The sequence below is a fragment of the Phyllobates terribilis genome, unplaced genomic scaffold (assembly GCF_046119375.1).
Source record: "Phyllobates terribilis strain yellow unplaced genomic scaffold, ASM4611937v1 Scaffold_3__8_contigs__length_932513732, whole genome shotgun sequence".
Taxonomy (NCBI): domain Eukaryota; kingdom Metazoa; phylum Chordata; class Amphibia; order Anura; family Dendrobatidae; genus Phyllobates; species Phyllobates terribilis.
This window is the reverse complement of record NW_027362763.1, coordinates 754,920,332-754,945,733: the sequence shown is the minus strand read 5'-3', so window position 1 is coordinate 754,945,733 and position 25,402 is coordinate 754,920,332. Positions and strand designations below refer to the sequence as shown.

Below are 25,402 nucleotides of genomic sequence, written 5' to 3'. Positions count from 1 at the left end.
ACCACATTTATATTTTTTTTATGTTTTGGCGCTTCTACGCAATAAAAACTATTTTATAGAAAAAATAATTATTTTTGCATAGCTTTATTCTGCGACTATAACTTTTTATTTTTTGGCCGATGGAACTGTATGGCAGCTTGTTTTTTACGGAACAAGATGACATTTTCTGCGGTACCAGTTTTATTTGTTTTTTTTATTGCATTTTATTCCACTTTTTGCTAGGTGGTATGATGATAAAGCATTGTTTTTTGCCTCGTTTTTTATTTTTTATTTTAACCCTGTTCACTAAAGGGGTTAACTAGTGGGACAGTTTTATGGGTTGGGTCGTTCTGGACGTGTCGATACCAAATATGTGTACTTTTATTGTTTATTTTTTTTACAATAATATTTCTTTATGGGTACAATATATATATATATATATATATATATATTTTTTTTTTTTTTATTATTTTGTGATTTTTAAAAAAATATTTTTGCAACTATTTTTTAACGTTATTTTAACTTTTTTACTTAGTCCCACTATGGGACTTTCACTTTCTGCAGTCTGATAGCTGTTATAAGGCATAGCAGTGCAGGATCATGGCTCTGCTTTAGGGCTCTTTCACATGTCAGTGTCTCTGGTACGAGTGGTGACAGTTTCCACACGTACTGGAGATACTGACACACAATTAAAATCAATGGGTCTGTGCACATCTCAGTGTGTTTTCACTGACTGTGTGTCCGTGTGCTCCACACTGAGACAAGTCAGTTTTTTGCTATGACATCCGTGTGACACGTACCGGCGCCTGGAAATAAGCGCTACAGTTAGCGCTGTTCCCAAGCGCCGGGTGCTGAACACTGCCCTCATCATGACTCCCTGCCAACGCTGTGATCAGCACCACCAGGGACCATGATGAGGGTAGTGGTAGTCTGCTCCCAGTGTCCCCATCTGTAAAAATAAGAATAAAATAATAAAATCCATGTACTCACCTCTCCTAGGTGTCCCCCACTGTAACCAATGCGACGGATGCTGCCGAGGAGCCGGGGAGAATTTAACATGTTAACAGCCGCAGGTTGATCGCGATAGGGGCGCACGACAGCCGATCACATCAGCTGTCATGTCCCCGGAAAAGGTGCGGGCTCGTTGCCGGAGCCCTCACCAAAGGGAGAGACCTGTCATGTGCCGTACATGTATGGCACATTTCGGAAAGGGGTTAAATATTTTACCTCAAAGAAAGAATCAGCTATGATTCTGTGCTGTAATGTTTGTATACTTTTTTGCTTTGCATCCAATTGTGGAGCTTATTACTATTCAAAGATCTATTTATTAAAATGTTGGTTAAAATGAACTTTGTTCGTGGGAAAACTCCTTTACAGCCTGTGCCGTATTTGTACGCAACAGGCTGTAATCCCTCGGTTCAAAGAGGGCTCCGGCCCTGAGCCCGCACTGAACCGGGCACGTCAGCTGATTCTTACAGCTGACATGTGCCCGCAACAGCCGCGGGTGGAATCGCGATCCACCCCCGTCTGTTAACATGTTAAATGCCGCTGTCAATCTCTGACAGCGGCATTTAACAGCACCGCGCCGGAAGCTCGTCACTTACCCCGTCCATCGGTGACCCCGTCACGTGATCGCGGGTCACCGATGCATGGGCATCACAACCCTGGGTCTGCAGCAGACTCCAGTGGTTGTCATGAGCTGATCGCTATGAGCTCCACCTAGTGGTCGGCGCTCATAGCACAGGACCATTTCTGCTGCATAGAGGTGATCAGACAAGTGCTGCTTCTAGTCTCCTATGGAGACTAAAGAAGCAAGCAAAAAGTGAAAAAAAAAATGTTTTTAAAAATATTTAAAAAATTTTAAAAATATAAAAGTTTAAATCACCCCCCTTTCGCCCCATTCAAAATAAAATAATAATAAAAAAAAAAAACACGTACACATATTTGGCTTCGCCGCATTCAGAATCGACCGATTTATCAATATAAAAAAAGAATTAATTTGATCGGTAAACGGCATAACGAGAAAAAAATTCTAAACGCCAGAATTACGTTCTTTGGTCGCCGCAACATTAAAATAAAATGCAATAACGGGCGATCAAAACATCAGATCTACCCCAAAATGCTATCAACAAAAACTTCAGCTCGGCGCGCAAAAAATAAGCCCTCACCCAGCCCCAGATCCTGAAAAATGGAGACGCTACGGGTCTTGGAAAATGGCGCCATTTTTTTTTTTTTTTAGCAAACTTTGGAATTTTTTTTCACCACTTAAATAAAAAAGAACCTATACATGTTTGGTGTCTGCAAACTCATAATGACCTGGAGAATAATAATGGCAGGTCGGTTTTAGCATTCAGTGAACGTGGTAAAAAAATTTTAAACAAACATCTCTGGTATTGCACTTTTTTTGCAATTTCACCGCACTTGGAATTTTTTTCCTGTTTTCCCGTACACAATATGGTAAAACTAGTAATGGCGTTGAAAAGTACAACTGGTCCCGCAAAAAATAAGCCCTCACACGGCCATATTGACCAAACAATAAAAGCGCTATGGCTCTGGGAACAAGGGGAGCAAAAAACGAAAATGCAAAAAAGGAAAATCCCAGGCTTGCGAAGGGGTTAAACAAAGAAAAATAAAACGTCTTTTGCTGATATTTTAGATATTACCATGTTGATGCATCACAGCCCATATGATGATGTTGTATTCCATATGATTATTTTGGAATTATTTTAACTTAAAGGGAACCTGACAGCTGATACATGCTGCCCAATCCACAGACCGCATGTATCATATGGTGACTGTATGACTTTAGCCATGTATGTTTGACTCTGAAATGCTGCGGCGTTTCAGAGAAGAACATAGTTTAAAAGCCACTGGGGAGTGAGCCGCATGGGAGACTAGTTGGACAAGTGTGTTTCAGGCGGCTTCTTGCCTGCTTGTAAAGACAGAGACCAGTTACTGCAGGACAACGGGAAGGGAGAAGCAGCTGGAGACCCTCCTGTCCGATTAGTCTCCCATGCGGCTAGGTCCCTGGTTTCTATTAAATTATATTTTTCATTGAAACGTATCTGCTGTCTAGTTACCATTTAACATTTTTATTTTTTTAATTCTGAACTAGTGGATTTGGCTGCAAGTCTGGAAGTAATCAGTAAAATAAAATAAAAAAGTCTTTATTGCTGATTTTGACTTCCCCATCAAATTCCATAGGGAAGTTCTGCCATAAACCTACAATTTACGTACAACAGAAATTCTGCATGGAAAATACCTGCAATGTGGGAATGAGAATTTTATAAGATTCTGCTGATTTTCTACTCAAAAATCCAAATAGAAGATCTGCAATAATTTTAATATGTGTGGACACACCCTAAGGCTAAATTCTGATGTCCACTTATCAGGTACCAAGTATGGATGCGATTTCCAGAAAATGACCAGCACATTGTTGCAACTAGGATGCCAATAATGTCTACATTTTTCAGAGACCCATTCACTTGTATTTCCAAGTTTGATCTATGACTTGGATAAAAATCGGACATGTCTCTATATTTTTTTTAATCCTCAGTTTGCAAAAAAGATAGACCTGTGAACAGCCCCATAGAGTATAATGGAATGTGAAAAACGGTCATCTGACTGAGGTCTACGTATAATTAATAGAATAAATAATAATAATGAAAAAATAGTTTATTCATTTTCATCCTCTATGTCATCTTTATTTATGCAGTTGTGCTAAGAGTCCAATTTAGTAGTTCAGCAAATAACTCTTCAGTCATCTAGGATGTAACTATATTTCTTATGTTTTTGTCTCATTTATCACAGCCATGGGACTCGATGTGCGGGAGAAGTATCTGCTGCTGCAAACAACAACATTTGTGGGGTGGGAGTTGCATATAGTTCAAAAGTTGCCGGTATAGTATAATATACTTATATTTTTTATGTCAATTATTATTATTTTTTACTTTTAAAAAGATGCATTGAAAAAACACAATAATGGTATACAGATACGATTGTACTTGATTGATTTGCTCTAGTTTATATTGCCACCTACTGTACATAGAAGGAATATATAAAGAATTAAGTGCATCATTGGTATTGGTTTCATATACTGTGCAGTGGGGAAAAAAAGTATTTAGTCAGCCACCAATTGTACAAGTTCTCCCACTTAAAAAGATGAGAGAGGTCTGTAATCATAGGTAGACCTCAACTATGAGAGACAAAATAAGAAAACAAATCCTGAAAATCACATTCTCTGATTTGGAAAGAATTTTTTTTTAAATTTTGGTTGGTGGAAAATAAGTATTTGGTCAATTACAAACAAGCAAGATTTCTGGCTCTCACAGAAATGTAACTTCTTCTTTAAGAGCCTCCTCTGTCCTCCACTCATTACCTGTAGTACTGGCACCTGTTTGAACTTGTTATCAGTATAAAAAAGACACCTGTCCGCAACCTCTGTCACACTCCAAACTCCACTATGGTGAAGACAAAAGAGCTGTCGAAGGACACCAGAAACAAAATTTTAGCCCTGCACCAGGCTGGGAAGACTGAATCTGCAATAGGCAAGCAGCTTGGTGTGAAGAAATCATCTGTGGGAGCAATAATTAGAAAATGGAAGACATACAAGACCACTGATAATCTCCCTTGATCTGGGGATCCACACAAGATCTCAAACCGTGGGGTCAAAATGATCTCAAGAACCATGAGTAAAAATCCCAGAACCACACGGGGGGAGCTAGTGAATGACCTGCAGAGAGCTGGGACCAACGTTACCCAGGCTACCATCAGTAACACACTACGCCGCCAGGGACTCAGATCTTGCAGTGCCAGACGTGCTTAAGTCATTACATGTCCGGGCCCGTCTGTAGTTTGCTAGAGAGCATTTAGATGATCCAGAAGAGTATTGGGAGAATGTCATATGGTCAGATGAAACCAAAGTAGAACTCTTTGGTAGACACACAACTCATCATGTTTGGAGGAGAAAGAATGCTGAGTTGCATCCAAAGAACACCATACCTACTGTGAAGCATGGGGGTGGCAACATCATTCTTTGGGGCTGTTTCTCTGCCAAGGGACCAGGACAACTGATCTGTGTACATGAAAGAATGAATGGGGCCATGTATCGTGAGATTTTGAGTGCATACCTCCTTCCATCAGCAAGGGCATTGAAGATGAAACGTGGCTGGGTCTTTCAGCATGACAATGATCCCAAGCACACCGCCAGAGCAACGAAGGAATGGCTTCGTAAGAAGCATTTCAAGGTCCTGGAGTGGCCTAGCCAGTCTCCAGATCTAAACCCTATAGAAAACGTTTGGAGGGAGGTGAAAGTCCGTGTTGCCCAGCGACAGCCCCAAAACATCACTGCTCTAGAGGAGATCTGCATGGAGGAATGGGCCAACATTCCAGCAACAGTGTGTGCCAACCTTGTGAAGACTTACAGAAAACGTTTAATCTTTGTCATTGCCAACAAAGGATATGTAACAAAGTATTGAGATGAACTTTTGTAACTGACCAAATACTTTTTTTCCACCAAAATTTGAAAAAAAATTCTTTCCAAATCAGACAATGTGATTTTTAGGATTTGTTTTCTCATTTTGTCTCTCATAGTTGAGGTCTACCTATGATGTCAATTACAGGCCTCACTCATCTTTTTAAGTGGGAGAACTTGCACAATTGGTGGCTGACTAAATACTTTTTTCCTCACTGTATATGTATATATATATATATATATATATATATATATATATATATATATAGGGTCGTCCAAAAATAGGTGGCCAGAAAATAATAACATTTATTTTGATTTATATATAAAATTATATTTACTAACACAAGCATAACATTGACAATTAAATTTTATTCTGAACAATAATACAAAAGCCCTTAAATTTTATCAACGCAGGTGCTCAAACTGTTTTCCATTACAATTTGCACAGCTTTGAAGTCTGCCTCTTACGCTTCGACAAACTTTTTTGCACAAGTCTCTTTGGGTATTAATTTCTTGAAATGCATCTCTTATGTCATTTTTCAAATCACTGACACTTTTTGGCTTTCGACTATAAACTTTGTCCTTGAGTACTCCCCTAAAGAAAAAAAACACTGGGGTCAAGTCTGGTGAACGTGCCGGCCAATCAAGTGGGCCTCTTCGGCCAATCCATTTATTAGGAAATGTTTCATCAAGATACTCGCGGACTACTCTTGAATAATGTGGAGGGGCCCCATCTTGATGGAAATAAAGGTCATTTGAATTAGGCTGTTGCTGTAACTGGGGAACAACTTGATTCATTAGAATTTTGAGATACTTATCTCCTGTGACTGTTCCATCAAAAAATATTGCTCCTAAAACACCAAAACTTGAAATACCACCCCAAACATTGACACCAGGCTCATTTAGTTGTTGCTCTAATGTTAAATGCATGTTCTCATTATACCAGTAAATACAATTATGTCTGTTAATATGGCCGGACAATTTGAAAGAAGCTTCATCACTAGGGTTGAGCGAGTATGTTCTGTTCCGAGTATGCTCGGGCCGAGCTCCAAGTATTTACAGCTGCTCTGTGATATGGTTGAATCGCTCCCGTGTGCATGATTTGCAACTGTTTGACAGCTTTATTACATGTGAGGAATGTGTAAGAAATAGACATTCCTCACATGTAATAAAGCTGTAAAACAGTCGCAAATCATGCACACGAGAGCGATTCAACCATATCACCAAGCAGCTATAAATACTCGGAGCTCGGCCCGAGCATACTCGTCGAAAGGGTTAACAGAACATACTCGCTCAACACTATTCATCACTCCACATAATGTTATCTAAAATTACTGGATTTTGTTGATAAATCTCCTCCTTCATAACCTTATTACACTTTCTGTCCACCTACTTTTGGACCACCCTGTATATTCAGTACAGACCAAAAGTTTGGACACACCTTCTCATTTAAAGATTTTTCTGTATTTTCATGACTATGAAAATTGTACATTCACACTGAAGGCATCAAAACTATGAATTAACACATGTGGAATGCCTCATAGGCTAATAATACAATTTGGTCACACTTGAGAATTTTTTCAGAAATTCCAGGAGTTTCCCTGATAAGGCCACGTTCACACGTTCAGTATTTGGTCAGTATTTTACATTAGTATTTGTATTTGTAAGCCAAAATCAGGAGTGTAACAATCAGAGGAAAAGTATAATAGAAACACGTCACTACTTCTACATTTTTCACCCACTCCTGGTTTTGGCTTACGTATGTGAAATACTGACCAAATACTGAACGTGAGAATGTGGACTAAATGGAAGTGTCCCAGAAGAGCTGGCAGATCTCTTGAGCTTTGCCAAAAGCTTCTGGAAGGGTTTTTTTGCTTAATGCTGGGATTCTCTATCATTAGTTGGAGCCCTGACTTCAAAATGCACATTTAAAGGGTGCAGATTGAGTTGGGCATAATCTGATTAGGCATAAAAATAATTTCCCGCAAAAGTTGGTCACCATGAATTTGGTTCAGTTCTTCATTTCTCCTATTCTTGTTTATGTGACTTGATCATTGTTGACTATTATTTCCCTTCCAAATCTCCTGAAGGGGACCATGTACATGTTCCCTAGGAAAAAGTGGTGCATGCCAAGCAGGGAGCCATCCATTCTTTGAGAGATGCAGCAATTATTGGAGCATTGTTTATGATGGGGATGAAGTCTCTCTCATGAAATGCTAGATATGGAAGAATAGAGCAATTGGGCTCTTATATGTGACAGAGATGAGTAGACAGAAATAGTCCACTATAAAGGATAATGTAAGGTTCGCCTACAATTTTACAATATGGTGAAGTATGATAAGGAAACTTGACAAGCTGTAGCTATTTACACAATGGCTGTAAATCATTTACCATATATTCATATAATAAAACTACTATCTTTTCTAATAACAGGAATCCGTATGTTGGATCAACCCTTTATGACTGATATTATTGAAGCTTCGTCTATCAGTCACATGCCGCAGGTAATAGACATTTACAGTGCCAGCTGGGGGCCCACCGATGATGGCAAGACGGTGGATGGACCAAGAGAGCTAACTTTACAGGCTATGGCAGATGGGGTGAACAAGGTAAATGCAACTGTTTGTCAGCCAATTCCACAAATATCAAAATATATCGTTAATCTTTTAGTTTTTGAGTCACTTCCGAAGATTATTTCCATTCTTGACATAGACACTCGACAGATAAGTAAACCGATCAGTCTGAGGCCCAAGTCATGGTAACTCTATGTCCAGTATGTGCATCATGTTGTGTTACAGGCAATGTATACACAGAGAACAGGATTGACTTAGGTATCGAAATGAGCAGTCAGCCAGCCCCCTTCACACACAGCACTTTTAACATGTCAACACAGCAGGCTTTGACCTGCGTCAAGCAAGAACTGGTCCCCGGACCAAGGCTGAAAGTTGGAGCTTGGGGCACTTTTGGCAAAAGGTTCTATATATTTAAATTAGGAACATATCATTAGATTTTTTTTTCAACTGGACAATCCGTTTACATGCAACCGTTCGGAAGACTCCAACCTCTTTCTCAGATCTCATTCATAAGATTTAGAGTCCCCCAAAATGTTGCATTTGTGTCTTTGTTTCCATGCTGATATGGGCTCCCAGCAGCATGTCTGGAGAGTTGTTAACTATTTTTCCTCAACACTTTAAATCGACTTTTGACTTATTCATATTATCTTGAAAAAGAGTCCCTATTACCTTTGTGTGACGAATGTGAATAGGAGCACAAAGGCTGTGAATTTTTACAAATTTAGGACAAATTTTGCATCAAATATGCCACATTACGTGTTTGAGAGCCTCAATCACACTGATGTAGTACGTGATACAACTGAGTTTGGACTGCTACTATTTTTGAGGTCTGTTTTTTTAATGGATCCCTAGTGATATGATCTGCAAAAAAGAATGAGAATAGGGCATGTACTGAGTTTAAATGGAATGGACACAATACACATGCATTTGTTTTAAAAACTAATGTGTGAATGTGTGCTAAATTGTAGTTTGGACCGGCCGTGTTCTGTTCTGCAGACTGCTCATACAGTGTTTATGCACAAAGAGGTGGAGTATCCTACTAGGTCTCCTAGGCTGATGTGACCTGATTCTACACCACTGGTTCTCCTACAGGATATATGAGCCTAGGAGACTACAGGACAGACAGATATAAGCATCCTGTGGATCAGTTGCTACTATTCAGAATCTACAGTGAAAGTCATTTAGAAAAACAATTATTGTGTACTCTCCAGTACTTTAATTAGACATTTCGCTATAACTCTATGTACTCATTAATATCTATCAGCATCATGACATTTAGATTGAGAGGCACCCAGGGTCGAACACAACATTGGTGCAACATGTGCAGTCGCACAGGGGTTCAAGAGGTAAGGGGGCCCACTTTCACCTCCAAAGCAGACGGAAAAGTGCAATATCATGAGCTATTGGACTGCAAAGGGCCCATATATTGTTCTTTCACAGGGGCTATACCTGTCAAACTCTGGCCCTTGGATCAAATCTGGCGCGCATGGTGATTTTATTTTGCCCGAGACACCAGAACTCAACCACCACCCCTATATGGGCCCATTATTTTGTATTGAGGACTTTGTGGGGCCCATTATACTGTGTACTGGTTGGTCCATTACTTTGTCCAAGTTTTTCATTTTGGCCCTCTGTGTGTTTGAGTTTGACATCCCTGACAGGGTCCCTCTTCTTTCTGTGTCCACACCTGAAGGCGCCATATACTTTTGAAAATCCCAAGCACAATTGGGAAAAATGAAGCTGTTCCAAACTTCTCTTTCGAGATCAGAGCTGGGTAGAATTGCTATACCCAATGCAGAACTGCCCCAATACAACAAACTTCGGGGTACATGTTGCTGAACCACATTCTGAGGCTACATAAGATCTGTCAATAAATTGACTCTTTTACCATACAGTATGTCCAGGGTTTTGGTTCTGATATAATTTGACCACAATAACAATTTGATCAGCTGTCTTAATATTTTATTAAAAATTGATGTTTTGCCAGGGTCGAGGAGCGAAGGGCAGCATTTACGTGTGGGCATCTGGGGATGGTGGAAGTTACGATGACTGTAACTGTGATGGTTACGCATCAAGCATGTGGACCATCTCTATCAACTCTGCTATAAATGACGGTCGGACGGCGCTGTATGATGAAAGCTGCTCTTCAACATTAGCCTCTACATTCAGCAATGGAAGGAAAAGGAATCCTGAAGCTGGAGTGGTAAGTACAAATACTGTAATGCTCGAGTGTGCCCAGAGGCGTCATCCAGTGCCAGGCTCACAATAGAAACAGCAGATGTTCTTTTGTTAGGACTCATTAGAAATGATAGAAAGCCCAATGATGCTTCCCCTGCCGGCTGATGAGAAAAATATTAATATTTAAATGCTCCAAACATCATTTGCTTTACATTGGAGCTGTTACTTAGCTTGAAAACACAGAATCTAACATTGAAACTCAACATTCTGCTCATTGTGTGGCCTTTATTCATCATTTTAGCATTCTATTGACAGCTGTAATATGGGCGATTCCTCAATAATTACGACTATATTACCCAGTATTTTATATATTTATTTTATTATGTAGCAAATCAGTTGGGAAGAGATGTAGCATAAGTGAGTTATATTTATAGCCCATGTAGAAATTTTCATAGGTATTAATATACATTATTACAGGAACGTACATGTAGAAATTTCGTATAGTGTTACTTCTATGTTATACCTAGCGCTATAAGTATTTACAGTGTGTGCATATGTATTTTTGCATGGTAGGACTGGCCTACCGGAGTACCACGGGATCCTCTGGTGGTGCCATACGTAGCTGTAGACATAATAATGGCCCCCGATATAACTGGAGAAGATACAGACTAGATATTAGAAAAAAACGTTTTGACAGTGAGGGTGATCAAAGAGTGCAACAGACTGCCACAAGAGGTGGTGAGTTCTCCTTCAATGGAAATCTTCAAACCGAGACTGGACAGACATCTGTCTGAGATGGTTTAGTGAATCCTCCATTGAGCAGGAGGTTGGACACGAGGACCCTGGAGGTCCCTTCCAACTCTGACATTCTATGAGTCTACGATTCTATGGAAATCAAGGTTACAGCAGAGAGTCCCTGTGCAGGAACAATATGGACCCTTTAGTCTTTAAAGGATCATCATAGAACCCTGTCTTATGTCAATCCACTAGTAATTATCAGCTATTAAATTCATCAGTTTAGCACCTTACAAGCAAGAGAAACCCGTTTGAAGGTGGCAGTCCCTACCACTTTACTTGCTATGCCTTTATGCAGTTGCATATATATCAAAGGCCCTGTATAAGACAGCCCTATAGGTAGCTGACATTAGAATCTATGGTCCTTCACATGTAACCTATTAGACCTTACATATGACGCGTTGTGTGTGTGATCGCAGCAAAGATTACTATGAAATTAAAAAAGTACACACCTTCAGAGGTTGGAAAATTCTGTCTGATGCTTTGTGCATTTGCATATTTATATGTATGGGAGTTGTACGGCAGCACAGCCTTATAGATGGTTCTATTGGTTATGAGAAAAGCATAAAAAATGACATGATGAAATTCTAAGGTTTTTATCAACTACATATTATTAGCAAATTAAATGAAGGAGTGAGAACATGAAGGGATGGATACAACCTTCCAGGTTTCTGCTTATAATATTGTGGAAACACCATTATTACATTACTATTATTCTGTAAGTTGGGATCAAAAGGAAACTCCAGTGAATACGTTGCCATTTTAATTGGTTATGCTTCAAACTGTAATTAATAGAAAACCCATATGATAATCAGACTCTGCATAAACCTCATAATTGTCTTTATTCGTGAACATCATTAAAGATCAATAGTCAATAACCAATAAAAACATACCTTAAAAATCATACTGGATTTAAGACATATTAAAGGGGTTGTCCGGTCCAAATCGATAAGTCTACAGTCACTCTGCGTTATATGTACTCCCAGCCAGAGTCCGTCTAGTGGGCGTGGCCTCGCTCCATACACGTGCATGGAGCGAGGCCTGCCCCGCCTAATGAAACGGCCGGACAGTTTGTGTGGCCATCTAGAAGGAGCGGCCTCTCTCCATACAAGTGTATGGAAGCGAGGCCGCTCCCACTGACTAGGAGTATGTATACCGCATATGTACCCTCCAATTCCGGGTCAGAAACAGGCGAATCCCTGCAGCGCACAGTGCATGCGCTGGGGAGATTCACATGTCTGCAGTCACACAGAGTGACTGCAGACTTATCGATTTGGACTGGACAGCCCCTTTAAATAAATGTAAAAAGTATATAGTTTATAGCTGTTACAATAAATACTGAAGGCTGGCATATAATTATTGCTACAGCATAAAACACCTACAACTGGTTGCCATAAGTAATAGACAAAATACCAACTTCTCCAGATATGATATATACGATGCAGCATTGTAGAAGGCACTGAGATGTGACGACTCTTCTAATAAATGCTAGCGTCCCCTGTAAATATATGTTAAACCTTGCGGCCGCAGGGGATGGGGGACTCAGACTCAAAGCTGACTGGAAAACCTCATCATCACAAAGGTTAAGGAGCTATCAGATACAGGGACCATGCAATGACAAAGAGGGGAATGCATTTATACATGTGAAAAACAATGATCAATTGTTAAATAGTGATGAGCGAGCACTAAAATGCTCGGGTACTCGTTGCTCGGGTCGAGCAAATTGGAATACTCGGGTGCTCGACCCGAGCAACGAACCCAATGTAAGTCTATGGGAAACTCGAGCATTTTTCAGGCGGCTCCCCCCGGCGGTCTGCAGAGGACCTAAAAATTACCCAAATCGATGGGAACAGTGCTCAAATGACATGGGAACAGCATGGGGAAGACCCCTGGAAGCATTTCTGACTCCCAGGTCACTGCTGTCAACAACGTTGTCAGAGTATTACACCACTTTTAGGACTCACAATAAAACATACCAAAACGAAACCAAAATGGATTTTCCTGGGAAATATGTTAAGGAACATCCTTTCCATGACATGTACAATGTATATAAAGCAAAATAAATAACCAAAAACAAAATTACTCCTCCACACCTTGGGCTATGCTCACACGTAGCGTTTTTGATGTGTTTTTGCACTTTTGCATTGCTTTCAACTAAGACAAAAGTATTCACTGGGAAATGTCATTATAACATTTTACAACCTTATCTGGTCACGTGGTGTGTGACACATCATTAGACACTTGCATACAGTGCAGAAAAGACATGGGAACAGCATGGGGAAGACCTCTGGAAGCATTTCTGACTCCCAGGTCACTGCCTAAAAGTGTGCCCATCATAAGTGATCCTTTGCGCATGCGAAGATGCCTCCCGCCATGCACCTGACGTTTGCGACTTGCAACAATCACCGTCCACGTCCTTGTCCCAGTGCAGCGTTCAGTTGTCCCTACCCCATTCCTTGGAATTGAAGCACAAGTATGCAGCCAGCCACCCACCCACCCACAGGCTGCAATACTATACTGTCAAATTTTTGACAGCTGCTTGCACTTGAAATGTGGCCTTTTAGGCTCGTGGAGGCGGAAACTTTTCATAACATCATGCCGGCGGCGGCCGGGTGCCCATACTCGGTCCCCAGCCGCTACTGTTTCTCCCGGTGTTGCCTCCGCCTTCCACAAGCATGGGTCCCACAACATTACCCGTTCCCTCCCCAGTGCACTTACTGGGAAGGACCGCCTAACAACAAACACATGGACAGGTGAATGTGGCCAGGGACGGTACGGAGCCAGTCCACAACTTTTTTTGCTGAGAGTTGTATTTAGCTCGGTGAAAGGACTGGCATAGAAGGAAACCGTATTTACCCTGTGTGTCAATTCTCCCAGGAAGTCCTCTAATGCGGCTTGTTGCAGAAGCAATGGCAGCCCGTCCAACATCAATTCGCACTTGTCGGTGGTGCTTTGACACACACACATCTTTCTTTGCGCATTTAATTTCTTGAATACAGAGTTGGACAATGGCCTGATCTGTAATGCGGTTTAAGAAATAACATGCATAGGCATGGCCGATCCATATTAAAAAAGAAGCCATAGAATGTCCGGGAACCTTCCGCCACACTTTTTTCAGCCAGGGCTGCTTCTCGGCAGGGTTGGACGGGCCACCAGAGAACTGGAGACTCCTCCGGCGAGCCCTGGCTTCTCCTTCAGGAGAGTTCATAGTGCCGAGGTGAGGCCATGATGATGATAGAGGCCACCATCTGCTTAGTTTTCTGTTACTTGGAATGCAAATGCAAGTATGCAGCCAGCCACCCACCCACCCAGAGGCCGCAACACTAAACTGCCAGTTTTCAGGGTGCTGCTTGCACTTGAAATATGGCCTTTTAAGCTCGTGGAGGCAGAAGCTTTTCACAACCTCATGCCGACGGTGGCCGGGTGTCCATACTTGGTCCCCAGGCGCCAATGTTTCTCCTGGTATCGTCTCCGCCTTCTACAGCTACGGGTCCCACAACATTACCTGTGCCCTCCCCAGTGCACTTACTGGGAAGGACCGCCTAACCACAAACACATGGACGGGTGAATGTGGTCAGGGACCGTATGGAGCCAGTCCACACCTTTTTTGCTGAGAGTTGTATTTAGCTCGGTGAAAGTACTGGAATAGAGGGAAACCATATCTACTCCGGCTGTCATTTCTCCGTCACCAGGTTCCACCCATTGTCACACACGATCATGCTTTTTATAGGGACATCAGACGGCCCTTACTATTCTTAAATGGCCAGCAGTCGGCCCTCGCTATTGTTAGAGAGCAATCAGCCGGCTATGCTTTGCTGCTCCCATTATTAACAAGTGGGTCTCCTATACTATTATTGCATATCCAGCGACTGCAAGGGCTGCCAAAAATTTGGACGCAACCCAATACCCCTTTGAAGAGACATAGAGGAGGGTCTCAGAAAACATTGTTCCCATTATAAAGGAGCGGGTCTCCTATAGTGGCAATGCCCATGCTGTGACTGCAAGGGCTGCCAAAATTTTGGAAAAACCCCACTAGGAATTTAAAGACACATAGAGCAGGGCCACAGTAATGTAAGAGAGGAGAGAGTCTGCTATACAGTTATAGGGTATGCAGTGAGTCCAACGGCTGACCAATTTTAGGAAAAACCCCACTAAGAATTTAAAGACACACAGAGCAGGGCCACAGTGACGAGTACGACATGTTCCCATTAGAAAGGAGAGAGTTTGCTATACAGTTATAGGGTATGCAGTGAGTCCAACGGCTGACCTATTTTAGGAAAAACCCCACTAAGAATTTAAAGAAACATAGAGCAGGGCCACTGTAACGACAAATTCCCATAAGAAAGGAGAGAGTCTGCTATACAGTTAAAGGGTATGCAGTGAGTCCAAAGGCTGACCAATTTTAGGAAAAACCCCACTTAGAATTCAAAGACACATAGAGCAGGGCCACAGTAACAAGGTACGACATGTTCCCATTAGAAAGTTACGACAAATTCCCATAAGAAAGGAGAGAGTCTGCTATACAGTTATAGGGTATGCAGTGAGTCCAACAGCTGACCAATTTTAGGAAAAACGCCACTAAGAATTTAAAGACACATAGAGCAGGGCCACAGTAATGACAAATTCCCATAATAAAGGACAGAGTTTGCTATACAGTTATAGGGTATGCAGCGAGTCCAACAGCTGACCAATTTTAGGAAAAACGCCACTAAGAATTTAAAGACACATAGAGCAGGGCCACAGTAATGACAAATTCCCATAATAAAGGACAGAGTTTGCTATACAGTTATAGTGTATGCAGCGAGTCCAACAGCTGACCAATTTTAGGAAAAACGCCACTAAGAATTTAAAGACACATAGAGCAGGGCCACAGTAATGACAAATTCCCATAATAAAGGACAGAGTTTGCTATACAGTTATAGGGTATGCAGCGAGTCCAACAGCTGACCAATTTTAGGAAAAACGCCACTAAGAATTTAAAGACACATAGAGCAGGGCCACAGTAATGACAAATTCCCATAATAAAGAACAGAGTTTGCTATACAGTTATAGTGTATGCAGTGAGTCCAAAGGCTGACCAATTTTAGGAAAAACCCACTAAGAATTTAAAGACACACAGAGCAGGGCCACAGTAATGACAATTCCCATAATAAAGGACAGAGTTTGCTATACAGTTATAGGGTGTGCAGTGAGTCCAAAGGCTCATCAATTTTAGTAAAAACCCCACTAAGAATTTAAAGACACATAGAGCAGGGCCACAGTAATGACAAATTCTCATAAGAAAGGAGAGAGTCTGCTATACAGTTAAAGGGTATGCAGTGAGTCTAACTGTTAAGGGGACGGTTGCAAACACTTTATTAAATAGGAATGCAACTGACCCCGGGGTCCACGATGCTGCCAGGAGGACTGCTACCGAACTCTTCCCCGGTGAACCAACTAAAAGATAACCATTTCGTGTTAACTTCACACCGGACAGGGTATAGCGGTACACTCTATCTCCGAAGAGCGTCCGCCGATGCACCTAAAACCTGCCTAACCTCTCCGTGTTACAGCAGACGGGAGGAGACTAACGGTTCACACAATCTCCAAGAACCGCAGGGAGACATGTGACCGGACTAGGAGCAGTAGCCCTGTCTTCGTTACAGGCGCTACGCTAAGGAGAAGGCGCTAGTGTGCGGGAGTGATTTCCGCCAGGTACTCGTGCACTCAGCCGGCATGCTACCGGACTGAGCCGACCCGCTCAATATGGCTCTTAGAGGAGCTCTGGAGATATGCGTGCACAACCAAACAACTAGCTCAAATGATCTGAGCGCGCCACCATGTTTGTGGGCGGGCCTTTTAAAAACTAAGCCCTGCCCCACTGTCGCACCATTGGTGACGTCGCCTGTGACCAATCAGGCGGTGCCAGGTCACCGGGTCAGCTGGTTCCTGAACCACCAATCACGGTGCGCCATGTCACGGGCATGCTCAGTGCGATGCATTTTAGACTTCGGCTGCAGTGGCCTAGTCTCTCTCGGCAACCTGTGCTTCATGTTGCTAGGCACAAACACACGAGATACCACTTGTACCTCTTGTGCATTGGCTAGGTGTTGGGACTGACAGCGATGTTGTGCAGCATCAGCCCTGGCTGAACCAGAGTGGGAGACCACAGAATCCACTGAAGATTCAGAACCCATATCTGATCCAACAAGTGCCTGGTGCCTAACACTAACTGCAGACCAAATTTAGGAAAAACCCCACTAAGAATTTAAAGACTCTTAGAGCAGGGCCACAGTAACGACAAATTCCTATTAGAAAGGAGAAAGTCTTCTATACAGTTAGAGAGTATGCAGCGAGTCCAACGGCTGACCAATTTTAGGAAAAACGCCAATAAGAATTTAAAGATACATAGAGCAGGGCAACAGTAATTACAAATTCCCATAATAAAGGACAGAGTTTGCTATACAGTTATAGGGTATGCAGTGAGTCCAACGGCTGACCAATTTTAGGAAAAACCCACTAAGAATTTAAAGACACATAGAGCAGGGCCAAAGTAACTACAAATTTTCATTAGAAAGGAGAGTCTCCCATAGTGTTGGCCTATGCAGTGAATGCAAGGGCTGCCAAAAATTTGGAGGCACTCCAATGCCCCTCGGAAGAGACGTGAAGGAGGCCCTCATAAAAAAATGTTCCCATTAGAAAGGAGCTGGCCTCCTATACTTGTAATGCCATGCACTAAGTGTATGGGCTGACAAACATTTACCCCTGGGGGGTATACATGAACATACTGTGTAAAAAAAATTTTTTACGTGCATCATAAACACCCTTTAAAAAAAATATGTGGGTGTTGCATCACGGACCATGGTCACCCTGAAGATATGGTGGTGGAGGATGAGGTGATGGAGGAGGACAAGAGCAAATAGCCAAAATCAGGAAGCGTATACCCATGTGTGGGTGTGAAAAGGTGCATGGGAATACACCTCCCAAGAAAAGACACTGGATTGGAGTTTATGTTACGCTGGTATCATTCGGTGGTGTTGAGAAGTCTGGCCCAATCCAGCCCTTGTTCATTTTTATTAGATTCAGTCTGTCAGCATTTTCAGTTGACAGGCGGATGCGCTTATCAGTAATAATTTCACCAGCGGCAATAAAACCCGCTCTGATAAAAAGCTGGCGGCAGGGCAGGCCAGGACCTCCAAGGCATAGAGAGCCAGTTCATTCCACGTATCTAGCTTGGATACCCAATAATTATAAGGCACAGAGGAATCACGGAGGACGTTGGTACGGTCGGCAAGGTACTCCCTCAGCATATTCCAAAACTTTGCACTCCTTGTGAGAGCACCCCGCACCTCAGGACCAGTGCGATGGGAGGGTCTGAGAAAACTCTCCCAGAACTTTGACAGTGTTCCCCTGCCTCTGCTGGATTGAAGTTGTGTCTCTCTCTCGCCTGTACTCCTTGGTTGTCCAACGAAGTGTGCCCTCTGCCGCCAGAGTTTTCAGATGGGAATTTTTTTAATAGTTCCGCAACAAGGGCCTTCTGGTACAGCCCCATTTTTGTAGACCTGTCCACCTCAGGAATAAGAGATATAAAGTTCTCCTTGTAGCGTGGTCTAGAAGTGTCACCAACCAGTAATGACTGTCACCCAAAATTTTGAAAACGCGAGGGTCATGGGAAAGGCAGCGTAACATAAACTCAGCCATGCGTGCCAGACTACTAAGAGTCAAGACTTCGTGTCCTCACCAAGAGGATGACTGACCATGCTCTCCTCCTCCTCCTCTTTGTCCTCTGGCCATCCACGCTGAACAGACGGTATGACAGCTGTGCAGGTAGTACTGTCTATAGTGCATGAAACTAGCTCCTGTCCTTCCTCCTCCTCCTCCTCTTCCTTATTGTCTCCCAATCCACGTTGGGATGAGATGAGGCTTGGCTGTGTGTAATCACCCTTTATGGTTCCTTGCTCCATCTTATCGTGCTCCGCCTGCAATGCATCCTCTTTGATTGTGAGCAGAGAGCGTTTCAGAAGACAGAGAAGCGGGATGGTGATGCTAATTATAGCGTCATCGCCGCTCACCATCTTGGTGGAGTCCTCAAAGTTTTGGAGGATGGTACATATGTCTGACATCCATGTCCACTCCTGAGGTCTTATGTGTGGAGTCTGAACTGAATACTGATGGCCTTGTTGATGCTGGTACTCAACAACTTCCCTCTTCTGCTCACAAATCCTTCCCAACATCTGCAGTGTCGACTTCTAATGAGTGGGGACATCACACACCAGTCTGTGAGCCGGAAGCTGCAAACGCTGCTGAAACACTGCAAGAGCGACGGAAGCTGTAGCTGACTTTCTAAAATGGGCACACAGGCGGCGTACTTTAACAAGCAGATCCGGCAGCTCCGGGTAGGATTTGAGAAACTGCTGTACCACGAGGTTAAGCACATGGGCCAGGCATGGTACGTGTGTGAGCTCGCCTCGCCTCAAAGCCGCCACCAGGTTACGACCATTGTCACACACGATTATGCCTGCCTGTAGGTTCAGCAGTGTGAGCCACAGATCTGCCTGCTCTTTTAGAGCTGTCCACAACTCTTCAGCATTATGTGGTTTTTCACCTAAGCATATTAGCTTCAGCACAGCCTGTTGCCGCTTGGCCGAGTCAGTGCTGCAGTGCTTCCAGCTTGTGACTGATGTGGTCATTTCGGAGATGGAGGCTGAAGAGGAGGAGGAGGCTGAGGAGGAGGAGGTGCAGGAACTGTAGACCATGGGGGCAACCCTGAATGACCAAGGGCCCACAATCCTTGGCGTCGGGAGGACGTTTTCCGTCCCAAGGTCCAACTGGGTCCCGGCTTCCACTATGATAACCCAGTGTGCCGTCAGTGAGATGTACCGTCCCTGCCCACAAGCACTTGTCCACGTGTCCGTGGTTAATTGAACTTTACTGGTAACTGTGTTGTTGAGGGCACGGCTAATGTTTTGGGACACGTGCTTGTGTAATGCAGGGATGGCACACCGGGAGAAATAATGGCGACTGGGGACCGAGTACTGAGGGACGGCCGCCGCCATCAGGTTGCGGAATGCTTCCGTCTCCACGAGCCTAAAAGGCAACATTTCGAGCGCAAACAGTCGTGAATTGTGAGAATTTAGTAGTGTGGCCTATTGGGCGTTGGCTGCATATTTGCGCTTGCGTTCTAAGGACTGGGGTATGGACAACTGAATGCTGCGCTGGGACAAGGACATGGACATGCTTCCTGATGCTGCTACTTGAGAGTATGGAATGACAGGAGCAGGGCAGGAGGCATATTCGCATGCACAATGGACAAGGGATTGGCTTGCATGCACAACAACGGAAGAAGCAATGGTGCCACCCACAGACACTGTTCCTGGACCCTGGGGTTCGGCCCACAAAGTCAGGTGCTTTGCTGCCATGTGCCTGATCATGCTGGTGGTGATCAGGCTGGTTGATTTTCCACCCCTGTTGATGCTGGCCTGGCAGGTGTTGCAAATGGCCTTTTTGGGGTTATCGGCAGAGTCTTTAAAAAACAACCAGACTTGGGAAGACCTAACAATTGCACTGGCAACTTCCTTTGTGTTGGTGTTACGGGGAGCGGTTGCCTGCCTTCTATCTGCGGCCACCACACTGCTTCTTCCTGCCTGTTGGGGTGCTCTGCTTCCCTCCCCCTGTGTGCTGCTGTCCTCGCTCTGCATGTCCTCTTGCCAGGTTGGGTCAGTTACTATATCATCCATCTCCTCGTTTTCAACTTCCGCACCCTGGTCCTCCTCCTGACTTTCTGGCAATTGTGTCTCATCATCGTCCACCTCTTGTGACACTTTCCCACCGTCGCCTTCATGTGACCGTGGCTGCTCAAATATTTGGGCATCGCTACACGCAATCTCCTCTTGCCCCGCTTCAAGTGGACCGGGCAAGAGGCCCGAATCTATAAATGGAAAAGTGAACAGCTCTTCAGAATGTCAAAGTGTGGGATCAGTTGTCTCTGGCTACTGAGACTTGACCATGTGGAAGACAGAGTGGTGGTGGCTAAGTGACTGGAAGCATTATCCGCTATCCAACCAACAACCTTTTGACACTGCTCTGGATTCAATAGTGGTGTGCTGCGGTCCCCTAGAAATTGGGACAGGAAGGTCAGGAGAGAAGATGTGGGTGTTTATTGTGGCACAATTTCGGCTTGCCCACGGCCTTGTCCTCGGCCTCTGCATGCACCATTACCATCACGTCCAGTTCCCCGTCCCTTGCCACGTGCCTTGCCCATTTTAAATGGAGCACAGTATCTTCCATGCTCACTACAAATGACTGAGTTTGGAGCGAATTTACATGTGATCCGTGTGACGGAGAAAACAAAATTTTAAATACCTGGCCTGTAGGTAAGTAGTTTGACCAGCAAACTGTTGTGAATTGCTTCACTGACACACAGAAAGAAATTTTTAATGGAGGCCAGAAATAGCAGTATTTTCTGACAATGTATATGTGAGCCGTGTGACGGAGAAAACACAGTTTTAAATACCTGGCAAAGGACAAAGAGGAGGAGGAGGAGAGCATGGTCAGTCATCCTCTTGGTGAGGACACGGAAGTCTTGCCTGTTTGTAGTCTGGCACGCATGGCCGAGTTTATGTTACGCTGCCTTTCCCATGACCCTCGCGTTCTTAAAATTTTGGCTGAGAGTCATTACTGGTTGGTGACACCTCTAGACCCACGCTACAAGGAGAACTTTATATCTCTTATTTCTGAGGTGGACAGGTCTACAAAAATGGGGCTGTACCAGAAGGCCCTTGTTGCGGAACTATTAAAAAAATTCCCAAGTGAAAACGCTGGCGGCAGAGGGCACACTTCGTTGGACAACCAAGGAGTACAGGCGAGAGAGACACAACTTCAATCCAGCAGAGGGAGGGGAACACTGTCAAAGTTCTCGGAGAGTTTTCTCAGACCCTCCCATCAGACAGGCCCTGAGGCGCGGGGTACTCTTACAAGGAGTGCAAAGTTTTGGAAGATGCTGAGGGAGTACCTTGCCGACCGTATCAACGTCCTCTGTGATTCCGCTGTGCCTTATAATTATTGGGTATCCAAGCTAGACACGTGGAATGAACTGGCTGTCTATGCCTTGGAGGTCCTGGCCTGCCCTGCCGCCAGCGTTTTATCAGAGCGGGTTTTTAATGCCACTGGTGGAATTATAACTGATAAGCGCATCCGCCTGTCAACTGAAAATGCTGACAGGCTGACTCTTATAAAAATGAACAAGGGCTGGATTGGCCAGACTTCTCAACACCACCGAATGATAGCAGCGTAACATAAACTCCAATCCAGTGTCTTTTCTTGGGAGGTGTATTCCATTGCACCTTTTCACACCCACACATGGGTATATGCTTCCTGATTTTGGCTATTTGCTCTTGTCCTCCTCCTTTTCCTCATCCTCCACCACCATATCACCAGGGTGACCGTGGTCCGTGATGCAACACCCACCTAATTTTTGTAAAGGGTGTTTATGATGCCTGTAAAAACAAATTTTTATACAGTATGTTCATGTATACCCCCCAGGGGTAAATGTTTGTCAGCCCATACACTTAGTGCATGGACATTCCAAGTTTAGGAGGCCCACTCCTTTCTAATGGGAACATTTTTTTATGAGGCCCTCCTCCACGTCTCTTCCAAGGGGCATTGAAGTGCCTCCACATTTTTGGCAGCCCTTGCATTCACTGCATAGGCCAACACAATGGGAGACTCTCTCCTTTCTAATGGGAATTTGTCGTTACTGTGGTCCTGCTCTGTGTGTCTTTAAATTCTTAGTGGGGTTTTTCCTAAAATTGTCAGCCGTTGGACTCCGTGCATACCCTATAAATGTATAGCAGATCCTCTCCTTTCTAATGTAAACATGTCGTACTTGTTACTGTGGCCATGCTCTGTGTGTCTTTAAATTCTTAGTGGGGTTTTTTCCTAAAATTGGTCAGCCGTTGGACTCACTGCATACCGTATAACTGTATAGCAGACTCTCTCCTTTCTAATGGGAACATGTCGTACTTGTTACTGTGGCCCTGCTCCATGTGTCTTTAAATTCTTAGTGGTGTTTTTACTAAAATTGGTCAGCAGTTGGACTCACTGCATACCCTATAACTGTATAGCAGACCCTCTCCTTTCTAATGGGAACATGTCGTACTTTGTTAGTGTGGCCCTGCTCCATGTGTCTTTAAGTTCTTCGTGGTGTTTTTACTAAAATTTGTCAGCCGTTGGACTCACTGCATAACCTATAACTGTATAGCTGACCATCTCCTTTCTAATGTGAACATGTCGTGCCTGGTAACTGTGGCCCTGCTCTGTGTGTCCTAAAATTCTTAGTGGGGTTTTTCCTAAAATTTTCAGCAGTTGGACTCACTGCATACCCTATAACTGTATAGCAGCCTCTCTCTTTTCTAATGGGAGCAGGTCATACTTGTTACTGTGGCCCTGTTCCATGTGTCTTTAAATTCTTACAGGGGTTTTTCCTAAAATTGTTAGCCGTTGGACTCACTGCATACCCTATAACTGTATAGCAGACCCTCTCCTTTCTAATGGGAACATGTCGTACCTTGTTACTGTGGCCCTGATCTGTGTATCTTTAAATTCTTAGTGGGGTTTTTCCTAAAATTGATCAGCCTTTGGACTCACTGCATACCCTATAACTGTATAGCAGACTCTCTCCTTTCTAATGGGAACATGTCGTACCTTGTTACCGTGGCCCTGCTCCATGTGTCTTTAAATTCTTAGTGGGGTTTTTCCCAAATTTTGGTAGCCCTTGTAGTCACAGCATGGGCATTACCACTATAGGAGACCCGCTCCTTTATAATGGGAACATTTTTTTTACTGAGACCCTCCTCTATATCTCTTCAAAGGGATATTGGGTTGCGTCCAAATTTTTGGCAGCCCTTGCAGTCACTGGATATGCAATAACAGTATAGGAGACCCACTTGTTAATAATGGTAACAACAAAGCATAGCCAGCTGATGGCTCTCTAACAATAGCGAAGGCCGACTGCTTGTCTTTTAAGAATAGTAAGGGCCATCTGATGTCCCTATAAAAATAGGCTTTATGACTTTCAGAGTCCCTCCATCATAAATAAAACAAAATGTGTCTGATGATGTGTCACACACCACATTGCCAGACAAGGTTGTAAAATGTTAAAATGACATTTCCCGGTGAATGCATTTGTATTAAAAAAAACGTAAAAAAAAACAAAGCAATAGGATCTTTCTTTAGTATAAAAAACAGCATCACCAATTTAACAACAATGTAATCACATTGTTCAGCTCATGCACCTCCTCCTCCATCTCATGACCACATCAGTCAGAAGCTGACAGCACTGCAGCACTGCCTTGGCCAAGCGGCAACAGGCTGTGCTGAAGATTAGAGATGAGCGTTGTTCTACTCGAACTGTTCGCCAATCTCAAATTCGAGCTGTTTTGGGCGGTGTTCGAGCCGTTCGGCGAACACGAACAATTTGAGAAAAATTCGGCTGTTCGAGGTTATGTTCGATAACTGTTCGTGCACCAAAATCATAACTGGATTTTTTCTCAGTAATGATGAAAATTAATGTTAATACGCAGTTTGAGTGTACAGCGGGGTGGGGGGAGGGGCAGGGGATGGATCTCTGCAGGAACAATGAAGATCTCCATTTTTTTTCTCTTTCCCGCATTTACAGTGGGGAGGTGCAATCTGTCAGCCTATCAGCAGCGCACACACGGAGCGAAGTGCTTTTTTTCACACAAGCAAGGGCATGTGTCATTGGCAGTGTATGTCACATGTCCTTGCCCTATAAGACCAAGCCATTTTCCCCGTCGCCACCATTTTCTCACTGCTGCAGCTGCGTGTTAGACGGCACCGCTGTTGCTGTGTGCGCTATACCTTGTTAATTTCAAGCCAATTTTCGCACAAATATACAGATAGCTTGGGAGTAGGGAATAGTTGTGATTGCAGTCCTTTTAAGGACTAGGTTACAGCATTTCCTACGACTTTTATCAGGCAGGTCTGTGCTCTTAAATAGATAGGTTGTGGGAGTAAAGACTAATTGTAATTGGAGTCCTTTTCAGGACTAGGTTACATCAGTTCCTATCAGTTTTTGCCAGGCAGGTCTGTGCCAGTGCTGTGCAAGTTTTTTTCACAGCATTTGGCTGAATCTAGCAAAGCTAATCCTTTTTGGCCTATTGCAGAGTGTGTTAGTCAGTGGAGTAGCCTATCTGTGTTGCAAGATATACCACCTGTGTATAGAATACCAATTTTTTTACTGCACCTAGTGAAGTAAAATCTTTTGGGCATAGCATCATTCTATTAGTCCATCTATACTGACCTCCATCAGGTTGCAAACTGAATCTAATTTTTTTCTGCATCTAGCTCTGAAAAAATATTTGGCCTTCTAGTAGTGTGTCGGACTTTCTCTATTAGTCCATCTATA

At 43.4% G+C, this 25,402-nt stretch overlaps 1 protein-coding gene across 2 annotated transcripts in view; it reads left to right on the top strand.

Moving 5' to 3' along the window:
* PCSK2 (proprotein convertase subtilisin/kexin type 2) overlaps positions 1 to 25,402 on the top strand; it is a 370,368-nt gene that overhangs the window by 269,267 nt on the left and 75,699 nt on the right. For both annotated transcript variants that reach the window (XM_073672192.1, XM_073672191.1), the window contains 3 exons: positions 3,790 to 3,878; positions 7,886 to 8,061; positions 10,013 to 10,228. In XM_073672192.1, the coding sequence (XP_073528293.1) occupies positions 3,790 to 3,878; positions 7,886 to 8,061; positions 10,013 to 10,228 (481 nt within the window). The remainder of the gene's footprint in view (positions 1 to 3,789; positions 3,879 to 7,885; positions 8,062 to 10,012; positions 10,229 to 25,402) is intronic.